The sequence below is a fragment of the Lagopus leucura genome, unplaced genomic scaffold, assembly GCF_019238085.1.
Source record: "Lagopus leucura isolate 7727_CA_CO unplaced genomic scaffold, USGS_WTPT01 Super-Scaffold_100002, whole genome shotgun sequence".
In the NCBI taxonomy this organism is placed as follows: domain Eukaryota; kingdom Metazoa; phylum Chordata; class Aves; order Galliformes; family Phasianidae; genus Lagopus; species Lagopus leucura.
In genome coordinates, this window is record NW_024962263.1 from 89,554,307 (window position 1) to 89,564,853 (window position 10,547).

Sequence of the window (10,547 nt, forward strand, 5' to 3'; positions counted from 1 at the left end):
TGTATGTTCAGCCAATCTCTAGATATTTTAAGCTGAAGATGGCAGAAAGAAAATAAACAATTATTGGATTCAAATCCAGAAAGGTCTGCAACAAAATTCATCTGGTACTGTCAGGCATTCCCCACTCTCATTCACCTTTCTCACCTCCTTTTGCAGGATACTTCCACCTCTTCCAAATTCTTCCACTGCATGTTGGTCATCAGCCCTCCATACTCCCTTGCATTGTCCTTGATTCTCAATTCTTGCCCATAGACATCCTCCCCAAACAATCATATATCTTATATTGCTGAAGCTGTGGGAGTGTATCAGATGAGGATGAAGGATAACAAGAATGATTTTTCTCTTTTCTAGCAGTTTTTTAGTTTTAATTCCCACAGTACACAGTGGAGTTCTGCCCCCCTCTACTGGAAGAGCTCAGCATCTCCAGCCGAACTGCTCCTGGCTTTTATTCTGTGAGACATGGTATTGGTCCTTGCAGTAGATCTAGCCTTTGGCTATGTCCATGGACTGTGCAAAGTCTAACTTTGTTCTCCTACCCAGCTTCCTCCAATACTCTCCCAGCATGGGATGACTTTTTCTACACCCTGTTGCTGGTCTGACATCTCAATGGCTGTTTTTCATCTCTTTTCTATTGTTGGGAGCACAAAGGTGGAGCTTAAGCTGTGGACCTAAATTACATCTTCAAACTTTCATGGAATCATAGAATCTCTGAGTTGGAAGGGACAGATCAGGATCACTGAATCCAACTTGTAGTTCCACATAGGACCACTCAAAATTGAAACTATGTCTGAGAGCATTGTTCAAATGCTCCTCAAACTCCAGCAGCTTGGGGATGTGACCACTTCCATTTCTCACGCTTGAGTGTGTTGTTGAATGATCTGTAAACAGCAGAAGACATAAAGGTTATTGGTTGGCATCAAGGGATATTTGGCCATCAGACCATGTCCTGCCTTTCCACCAAAGGGAATACCAGGGAGATGCATTTGGCAGCGTCCCATGGGATGAAGGTCTTTGGGACCAGATCTTTGAACTTAGCCTATTGCAGAAATACATTTAAAGCTCTCTGAGCTGTTTCCCCTGACATGTTCCCTTCCCTCAGTCCTGACGACCTGGAAGTATTTTATAGGTTATGAACCCAGACAATGAAGAACATCTCCACTGTAAAGGAATACACCAAGTAGGAAAGCACTAGCCTAGTAACAGCTCCTGGATATCTGTGCTGTTGAGCGCTGGCAATTCTGACTGCTGCAGTCGTTTTAAATATCAGGTAGTTAACTCAGGCCTAGCAACCTCTTTAAGTTGTCCTGACTTGCCTCAGCTCATCCATGCAAATCACCTCTCAGTCGTGGGTGGATGTGATTGCCTTCTGTTTCAGTCAACTTTCTCTTTGCTGTACGCAAAAAGAACCTGCACAATCCACAGTCCCATGTTTCCCAGACTCCTGGGCCACATGTGACCCAATATGAGGGGCTAAATAAAACAATTAAATCACCTCTTTATCCACATCTAAACCCTCTTCTCAAAAGGCTCTGTACATTCAATTTTTATGTCAACTCTGCAGTAAGATTTATGACCCCAATAAGCCCAGATGACTGACAAGACTAAAGTATCAGAGAGCAATAAATACTTGAGTGTCCCAGGAACCAAAGAAGAAAGATAAGAAAACAAGGTACAAAGCATTTGAAGCAGATATTTCAAAGTTTTATTGTATAAATCTATAAAAGGCTTTGCTACAATAGCAAATAAAGTGTAGCACTATTCTATTCACAGGTTCTAGTGGCTTGGTGTGATCTTGTAACTCCAACATAACATGTGAGGAATATGCTGTCTGATACAGTCAGATCTAGGGCAAGTGATGTCAGCTTACAAAGACCTTTGGCTTCAACCCCTATAACCTGCAGTGCGTTTGCCTTTTGTACAAGGTTGTTTGAATTAATAATATTTCTAGTAAAAATAAAAACTCTAAGGTAGTTGTGTCAGAATCAAATGTAAAATTGCCTAAGGAACAAAAATCCAGTAATTGAAATTCGCTAAAGTTTCACAGGCACAACACATACACACTTCTTCATTCACATGACTTTGCCCCAGCAAAACAAACTACCAGTCCTTCCTGGAGAAACTGGTAATATAAACCAGGGTGCTACAAGTAAAGCTCCAGTCAGCTAGGAGCAATAACTGAAATAAAATCAGCCAAGGATATTTACTTGTGCACATTTCACAAAGTCAGTTCAAAATGTATAAAGCTCAGGACCAAATCAAGTAGCACAGGCAGGCTAATTCACTGGAAAGTCTATAGATATAGAAAATGCTTATTGAGGCAGTTAGATTCCTTGAGAAGGACTGTAGAAATTAAGCACCTCAAAATCAAACTTCATATTGACCTTGGGATGATGCCTACCAACTTGAATTTTACATGTTTTCAAATAATTTTCTAGTCCTGGACATTTCTGTTGAGCAATGTTGAAATGCACATTAAGTTCCATTGGCTTAGTTTAAACACAACAGAACAACTCAAAATTTGGTTAAGTAGATTTGTTGGCTCAAAACACACACACTCACACTGACACGCACACACACATACCCAGGACAGTTGGCTCTGGAAGAGAGAGGAACCAACTGGATCCTTTCAAATGAGATGTGAACCAAAACTGTCTTGCAAAAAGGCTTGGTTCAATTCACATACTGTCTTTCATGCACTTTTTGCACTCCCTGGGTCTGGATGGAAGCAGCCACACCAAAGCCAACTCAAGAACCCTGGTTCTTGCAGTAACTCTGGCCCATGCAGATCCAGGAAGTACCTGCTGTCTCACAAGAGCGTCCCTTTTGGCAAGACAGCTGGTCCTGTTGTGCAAACTCAAGCAGTTCAGACAAGCATCTGAACCTCAGGATGCTTCTCCAAACCCCCAGAGCTGTTTGAGGTTTGAAAACTGATACCCGCATGAAATGAAGCGACCCTCAACTCAGGAAAAATGAGTTACAGCCTTGAGAGCATGGAGGGTTCGTAGCCTTTGTAGGGTCATTCATTTAGCAAAGTTAATCAGGAAAGTTTTTTTCTAACTGATAATCCAGTGAAGATTTCTCAGTGGCCGCAGATGGCAGAGGTATGGTATCATATCAACAGACAGTCACTACAAGCCCAGCATCCTTGCTGTCCTCAAAGCCCAGATTTGGCTCTTTTGTTCTGCCTCCTGGTTTCTCTTTCTTAACACTCTCTTCTTCACTTGGACTAGCTGGACCAGCTCAGCCTCTTCTTCATCCTGTTGGAAGTGGCTCCACCTTTCACTCACTCAAGGCTCTCAGCATCTTGAGTATGGCACTGCACTGCATGAAAGGCTCTTTGGTGCTCACTTTGCCCTGTCTTCTAGCAGTGCTTGCTTATCACCTGGGAAGACATGACTCTTGGGCACAGAGAAGGAAACTCAGTAACAGGCGCAGCAGGAATCTCTAAAAGAAAAAAGATGACACAGCTCAGGTTAGATTTCCAAAGTGGTGAGTACAAGGGATTTCTCAGGAGACAGGTTTATAATTAGCTGTGCCCACCAGGTGCTCAAGGGCTGGAAGTCCCATTAGGCATTTTAGTTTAAGCGTTTGCAGTGGTCCAGCAGAAAGTAAGGCAGGGCATATACCACTCCCAGGGCATTAATCACTGAGACTGATGCTTGTGTTCCTAAATTAAGCAGCTGAAATCCCACTATCTGGTTGAGATAGACCCTTGTGGCTGAGGTCTCAGACTTAGTTCTGAGGTCCCAAGACCAGCGCAGATATTTGCACGTGGGCTATTCAATATCTTGAGTAGGGATATGAAGAGGTTAAGAAAGGCCCATAAGGATAAAAGGAGAGGTAATTACCTGTACCAGGCTTTCATTCAGACAGTGGATCTGGCACTGGGTGGCTGGGGATCCTGGCAGCAGGTCCCATGTTGAACCACTGGTTTTGAAGTCTTTTCCCTTTGGCTTTCCTTCTGAGTCTTGAGCATTGTGATTTTTTTCTCAGAGGAGAATCTGAGTGAGTCACTGTAATCAAGAGAAGATAATGCTTGTAATGCATGGCCAGCTCATCCTCAGCAGTGACACCCACTCCTCCACCACCCATTCCAGGTCATTAGTAAGAACTGCTCATTTCTCTCTACAGACACAGCCACTGCAGACTAATTCACATTCACTAATAACAAGTAAGAGGAGAGCCCTCGCTTCTCCTAACAAAAACTTACATCTAGGCAGATGTGCAGAACAGATATGCATTAACTTTGGGCTATGTTATGGACCTGTGATGTGTTGTCACAGCTGGGCACTCAAGCCCAGAACTTCATGGGGCAGATCATTCCCACTCCTTCCCCACATTAATAGGAATGTGTAAGATTATTGTGTATGGAAACCTTTTCTTTTCACTGTCCTTTATTTCCCTTTGGTTGTCCCTCCTTTCTTTTCCTCCAAGCTCTACCTTGCCATTTACAGCACTCTACATCCCATATATTCCAGTGTAAGGCTCCCACTGGACAGGCTAACTTAGGTCTAAGCAGTGCAGACAGAACAATGTCAGAAAGTTGTCCTACCTTCAGCCTCTAGGAAGAAAGTAAGCCAAAGGTCTTCCAAGCCACTATTGCTACTGTTGCAGTGCCAGGAACATCCCAGGGGCAGTCTTGTTGCTGCATCACTGCTGTATCTCCTTGCAGAGATGTTTCTTATTTGGTCTGGTGATGAATGCAGATGATGCTCAAGATGTGTCCAACCTTGAGAAGCTTCAAAGAGCCAAATTTCATAATTCTCATAGCAATTTCATCTCTAACTCCCATCATCAGGCATTGGTCAAAGCGAGGTGAAGACTGAGCATTGCTCTCTCAACATGGAAAATGTCACCAAGTCCAAGCCTGCCTCCATCCATGGCACACTCCTGTGGTAGTTCTGTGTGAGCAGACAATGCTTTGTTCTCAGGTGCTCCAGGACAGAGATGCCAGACTTTCCAAGAGTGTTTTGAGTCTGTCTGCTAAAGCACAAGTTCTTCTTTACGATGCACAGGTTGAGCCTGTGCTGGGACATACAGCTCCTCTTTTCACTTAGCTTTGCTTTTATATGGCAGAAGTTCCTGTCTCCAGGAGTGTTGTCTCCACTCATCAGCATGGACATGATTTGCTGCTCTGGGAATATTTTGCTCTGGATTTAGGATGTGTTTGTTTGTTTCATTCAAAATATAAGGATTTATTTCCCTTAAACCCCTCCCCCCCCATCTGCTAAAATCTCTCTAGTGTTTTCTCTCTCCACCTTGACACTCTCCCTTCTCTGAAGGGAGATACATTCTCGTTTCAATAAATGAACTCAGAATTTAATCTGAAACTCTATTTACTGCTGAATGCACAGCATAATGTGCAGAGAAAGGGTGAAATTTGCTTCTGCACTGCAGTGACCTTGATTTGAGTGAACAGAAACTAAGATAAGGAGTAAACTGTCCTCTTGGGTGCAAAAGCATTAAAGCAGGTGTTAGGCACAGTAGAATTAAAACCACTGAAAATTATCCAAATTCATAAAGTTTTCTTTTCATGAAGTCATAGCATTTCTTCTTAAATAAATAATAATAAAAAAAATTAGTTCTTTAGATCAAGATAGAATAGGAGACTGTCAAGTAAACAGAAGCCCGGTGGTAAAATAGAAATGGACAAGGGTCAAAAGAAGGATGTCCTCTCAGAAGAAGGACACCTCTTCAGAAGAGGGAGGGGAGAAGGAGAAGGGATCCAGATGGGTAGGAACCCTCAGCCAATAGCTGCGCTCATCTGAAGTCCTTGAAAGCCACCAGTGCCAAGTAATTGCTTCTGAATTTGGGGAATTGTCTCTAGTTTCTTGTCATGGGTCTTATAAAATAGTCCATTCCCTGCAGTGGTGCAAGTAGCATCTCCAGCACCACTGGATTGTGTGGCTCATGTGAAGTGGGCAACCACATTCTAAGGTGCCTCTCCCCCTTCACCACCCTCCCCCCACAAGCAAAGTTAATTCCTTTGCTATGGGCTGTTGGGCTGAGCACACCTCATGTCATGTCTCAGCCAGAACCTCTCTTTGAGCAGAAGCTTCCTAAATATGCCCTTTTCTCCCTCTTATGTAACCCAGATTGCTGTCTCCATCCAGCTAGCTCATATGACAGTAGCTGGTGGGCTAGGGGGCTCGGGTTGTGTCCCATTGCTTGGCACGGGACTGGCAGTGGTGGAGGGAGGCATGCTCTCTACAGAGTCCCCAGACTGAATCTCGGGGGTCCTTTGAGGGCTGGGCTCTTCTGAGTGGTCCATGCTGCCTTGGACTTCCTTCCCTCTTTGAATCAGCTGCTCTAAGGTCTTGGGCAAGGGATAGCTCAAGAAGCGCTTCAGTTTGGGCTGGAGGGTTCCTACCACATACTGAATAATCTCCTCCTCATCTGCATCAACATAGAGGGTCTGGTACAGGTCTCTCTTGCGCCAGAGGAACTGGTCCAGGGGTTCTCCCTCTTTTTGGGGTAGATCCAGCTCCCTCTTGATAGCATCCCTTGTCAGAGTCCCCTCGCTGTACTGCAGGAACTCTTTCTTGAACTCAACCCAGTTCTTGACAGAGTCCTGCTTGTACTCCCACCACTTTTTAGCTGGACCGTTCATATGGTTTTGGATCTGAGACAGCCAGTACTCCTCTGTCCCACCCACCTGCTTTAAGTACTCCTCCAAGTGGCTCAGAAACTCATGGGGATCCTCAAAGATCTGAGTCTCCACCGGGGATGCTGGAGCATCCTCTGACACAGAGACCCACTGGTAGGAATCATGGCCCTGGGGGATGCTGGGCACCTCCCCAGGAGCAGGGGTCAGTGCATACATTTGGCTCATATCAAGGGCATAATCATATATCTCACCTTCACTTGGCCTTATCTCCGGGCCTCCCACCCCAACAGACATGGTCTGTTTGCCATGCTCCCCAGGACAATATTTGCCTCCCATGGACTCCAGACGGTCTGCCCACTTCTCCAGACGGAAAAAGACCTCCTTCCAAACATTCATTTCTCTCTTGACCCACCTCTCCAGATGAGCAATGGTCTCCTGACACCTAGCCAGGCAGGCCTTGATGGACTTCTTCCATCTCTGATTATCGGTTGGCACGTGGTCCTCTAAGTTATTCTCTAACTTCCCCACTGATTTCTGCAAACCTTTCAGCTCACGCTCCACCTGCTTGGAGACTTCAGACAGGAGGTGCCGGTGGGTCCTCCTGACATGCTCCAACATTTCTGCCCTGCATTTCCCTATCTGTAGGATCACATTGGGTTTGTTGGCCACTCCACGGTGCCCCTGGAAGGAGTGGATGCCTGCATTGGTGACATTGTCCAGCTGCATGGCTCCTACTGTATGAGTACGGGACACAGACAGAACTGGGTTATAAGCCTTGGCCCTAGAGCCTGCTCCTAAAAACCTCAACACAGCACTTCCCAAGCAACACACAGAGACTTCTAAACCCCCCTCAAAGGACTTTTAGACACAAACACAACCAAATCAGATATCACCGCAGAGCGAGCTGTTCAGTCCCCGTGGATCGCAGAGAGAGTTGGAGGCAAATTTCTCCTCCTGGAAACGCCGGTCTCACGTGCTCAGAGTGTCCCAAAGAGAGCGAGGATCCTTCAGGAGCACAAGGAGAGGAGTTGGCTAAGACGTCTGACCCCAAACGCGTGCCCTCTACCTGCTTGTCCGTAGCTGAGAATCTCAAACAGCATGCAGTCCCCGCTCGTTGAAACACAGCGATGCTCACAGAAGCTGGAAGCTGTTAGTGCTGCAAAAAAAAAAAAAAAAAAAAATCCTGATGATTTCTTCTCCGGTAAACTTGTCGAGACAAAATTGCTTTCGGTATAGATGCACAGAGCTCTGCTTCTCTTCCCTGTCTGAACTGCCACTAGTCCAGGCACTTCCATCTACTTATACCCCACACAGCTCAACATGTGGGTGTTGCCCTGCCTCCTCTCGCACTCTCAGCACAGCATTCATTGGAGGAAAAGCGAGGCCGGTGTCTGTGGCAACCCAGATCTTGGCAGCCTCCCCTCGCTTCCCACCCCCTCGCCTACGCCCCCAGACTCGATGCGAGAAGCACTTGAAAGGTGCTGGAGACAGTTGGATAGATGGATGAGTAATCGCACCTTCCGCCTTTCGGATTGCAGGAAAAACACTTATTCATGCACAACTATTTACTCAGCAAGGTCATCATTAGCATGCTTCTCCTGGCAGGGTTCTCAGAGGGAGAGATGAGGAGGAATTCAGTGTGTCACACCAAGGCAGATGCCCACGGTCCCCCCACATGCCCTCACATGCATGCACACACACACACACACACACACACAGAGCTGCTCACTCCTAGTGCACATGCTTGGAAATGGTGACAATTCAGCAGGAAAAAAAAAAAAAAAAAAAGGAGAGAGAGAGAGACAAAAAGGAAAGGAAAGGAGGGGGGAAGGAAAAGGGGGAAATACTCAAAGGAGCCACTTCAGTACACACTGCAGCACTCTGGACTTTTCTAAAGCATTGGCAGGTGGGAGTCATCCCCACTGCTTAATTGCACAAGACCAACCACTATCTTGGGAATATTCGGTCAGGGAGGGGGATGGCATCCTGGTTTTTACACCAAATTAAATCCGCCCATCAAAAGCCTGTTCCGTACTTAGCTTGAATCAGATGCTTAATCAGTTAGCCAACCCACAAGCGCAGATGAAGCTACATTTGTTCTTTGCTCCTGACAAAGCAGGAAAAGCTAACCATAAAAGGAGACCCGGGGACTTATGTAAGCCAAAGATAAAGGATTCCCTAATCCGTGAGAGTTCCCCGCCGGAACCTCCCCGGAGAGGTTCTGAGGACATCCGGGGCTTCTTGTCCCCTCCCAATGACAGTGACCGGAGGTAATGGGATGCTAATTCATGAATATTACCTAAAAAGAGGTTTCAAGCTTGTTGCCACCGAGGAGGTGCCTTGCCTCTGCTCGAGATGGTGGGCAATGTGCCAGGCAGACTTAGAATGGGTCCCTGCTCCCTTGGTTCCTTGCCACATGTTTTCTGTTGGTCAGAGCAAAATGCAGAGGTGATGGTCCTGAAGGGGGATCTCAGTGCATTTGGTGAAGGTAGAGTCCCCTAAGAGGAAAGTGGTGGTGTTTAAACAGCATGTTGGGATGAATGCCATGAGAGACTGGGGGTCAGAACATCCCTTCCCACCATATCCATGTGCTCCATGAGAATACATCTGTTCCCTATCAGATGATGCAGAGTTGGCACATGAACAAATGATTCTGGCTACTGGGGTAAACAGGAGGGTTATCTGGGGCTATGTGGTTGAGTTAAGGTGGGGAGTGCCAGTAAGAAAGGAACAGCTCAAAAGTCTGAGGGTAGAAACCCAGGATTCCTAATCCAGCAGACCCTCCTAATGCCACTTTATCCCACACATATGATACTAGGGGTATGAATGACAGGCTGCTATGCCATCTGTCTTCCTTATTTCTCCACATTCACCCAGCTTTCCTGGGCATGAGATGTTTGTACATCTGTGTTTGTGTTTAGAAAGGGTTAAAAAGGAGATTATCCAGGGATGTGGGACAGATCAATAGGCTTTTATGCTGAAAATTCTATACCCTAGGGAATCCTCCTTAAACCTATGTTTCCTATAAAATACCACAGAAACTGGGAGAGTCTATGCAATCTATTATCTCTGGTTTAGAATAAGATTATTCTCTGGAAAGGTTTTAACCCAGGATCTTCAGAAATTACCCTTAAGAAAATACCAGTGAATGGTATTCCAGCCCCTGATAACTGTCTTTCATTTTCCTTCAGTTTTCAGGGTGGGAGGATTCATCAGGGACTAAATGGCATCTTCTGTCAATTAGAATCATAAAATCATAGTCTATCCTGAATTAATGGGGACTCACAGTGATCCCTGAGTCCAACTTCTGGCTCCACACAGATCCACCCCAAATTCAAACTCTGTCCAAACTGGATAATTAAGGCTGAAAGGAATCTTAGGATGTTCCTAGACCAACCTCCTGTTCCTAGTAGTGTCAGAAGCTCCAGGGTCAGATGATGTTGTTCAGGGCCTTATCCTGACAGATCTTGAAAGCTCCTGGGATGGGGTTAAGATAGCTCTTTGGAAAACCTATCCTCCAATGGAAAATATTTCTCTTTACATCCAGATTGAGTGTCTTGTCTCACTTTATGCCTGATATCTCTTGTCTTCTCACCACTGACCTCTGTTTTTTCCGTGATAACCTCCACACAGGTACAGGACCAATGTTTGGTCCCCTGAAGCCATCCCTTCTCCAGGAGGAACAGGCCTTGGTCCCACAACAAGCAATATCAAACATCCCAACCCTGACCACTTCAACATCCCCTACAGAACTTGGTCCAACTGAACAATGTCTTGTACTGAGGAGCGCAAAGCTGGTTATGGTCTAATACATCCTGAAAAGAGGAGATTAATGATTTCTATTGATCTCCTGGCTATGCTTATGCTATCTCAGTCCAGGTCATCTTTTTTTTTTTTTTGCTTCTTGGACACTCTGCTGGATCATGCTCAATTTTTTTGT

The 10,547-nt window shown here is 45.6% G+C and overlaps 1 protein-coding gene across 1 annotated transcript; it reads right to left on the reverse strand.

Annotated features, from left to right (window-relative positions):
* Positions 1–1,693: 1,693 nt before the first annotated feature.
* ARC (activity regulated cytoskeleton associated protein) lies at positions 1,694–7,859 on the reverse strand. Its single transcript, XM_042869589.1, has 3 exons — positions 4,553–7,859; positions 3,849–4,013; positions 1,694–3,444 (listed from the first exon to the last, which is right to left on the reverse strand). The coding sequence occupies exon 1, from the start codon at positions 7,331–7,333 to the stop codon at positions 6,119–6,121; it is 1,215 nt and encodes a 404-aa protein (XP_042725523.1). The 5' UTR covers positions 7,334–7,859; the 3' UTR covers positions 1,694–3,444; positions 3,849–4,013; positions 4,553–6,118.
* Positions 7,860–10,547: the final 2,688 nt, after the last annotated feature.

Coding starts and splice junctions, on each gene's coding strand:
- ARC (XM_042869589.1), bottom strand. CDS start 7,333: ATGCAGCTGGACAATGTCACCAATGCAGGCATCCACTCCTTCCAGGGG.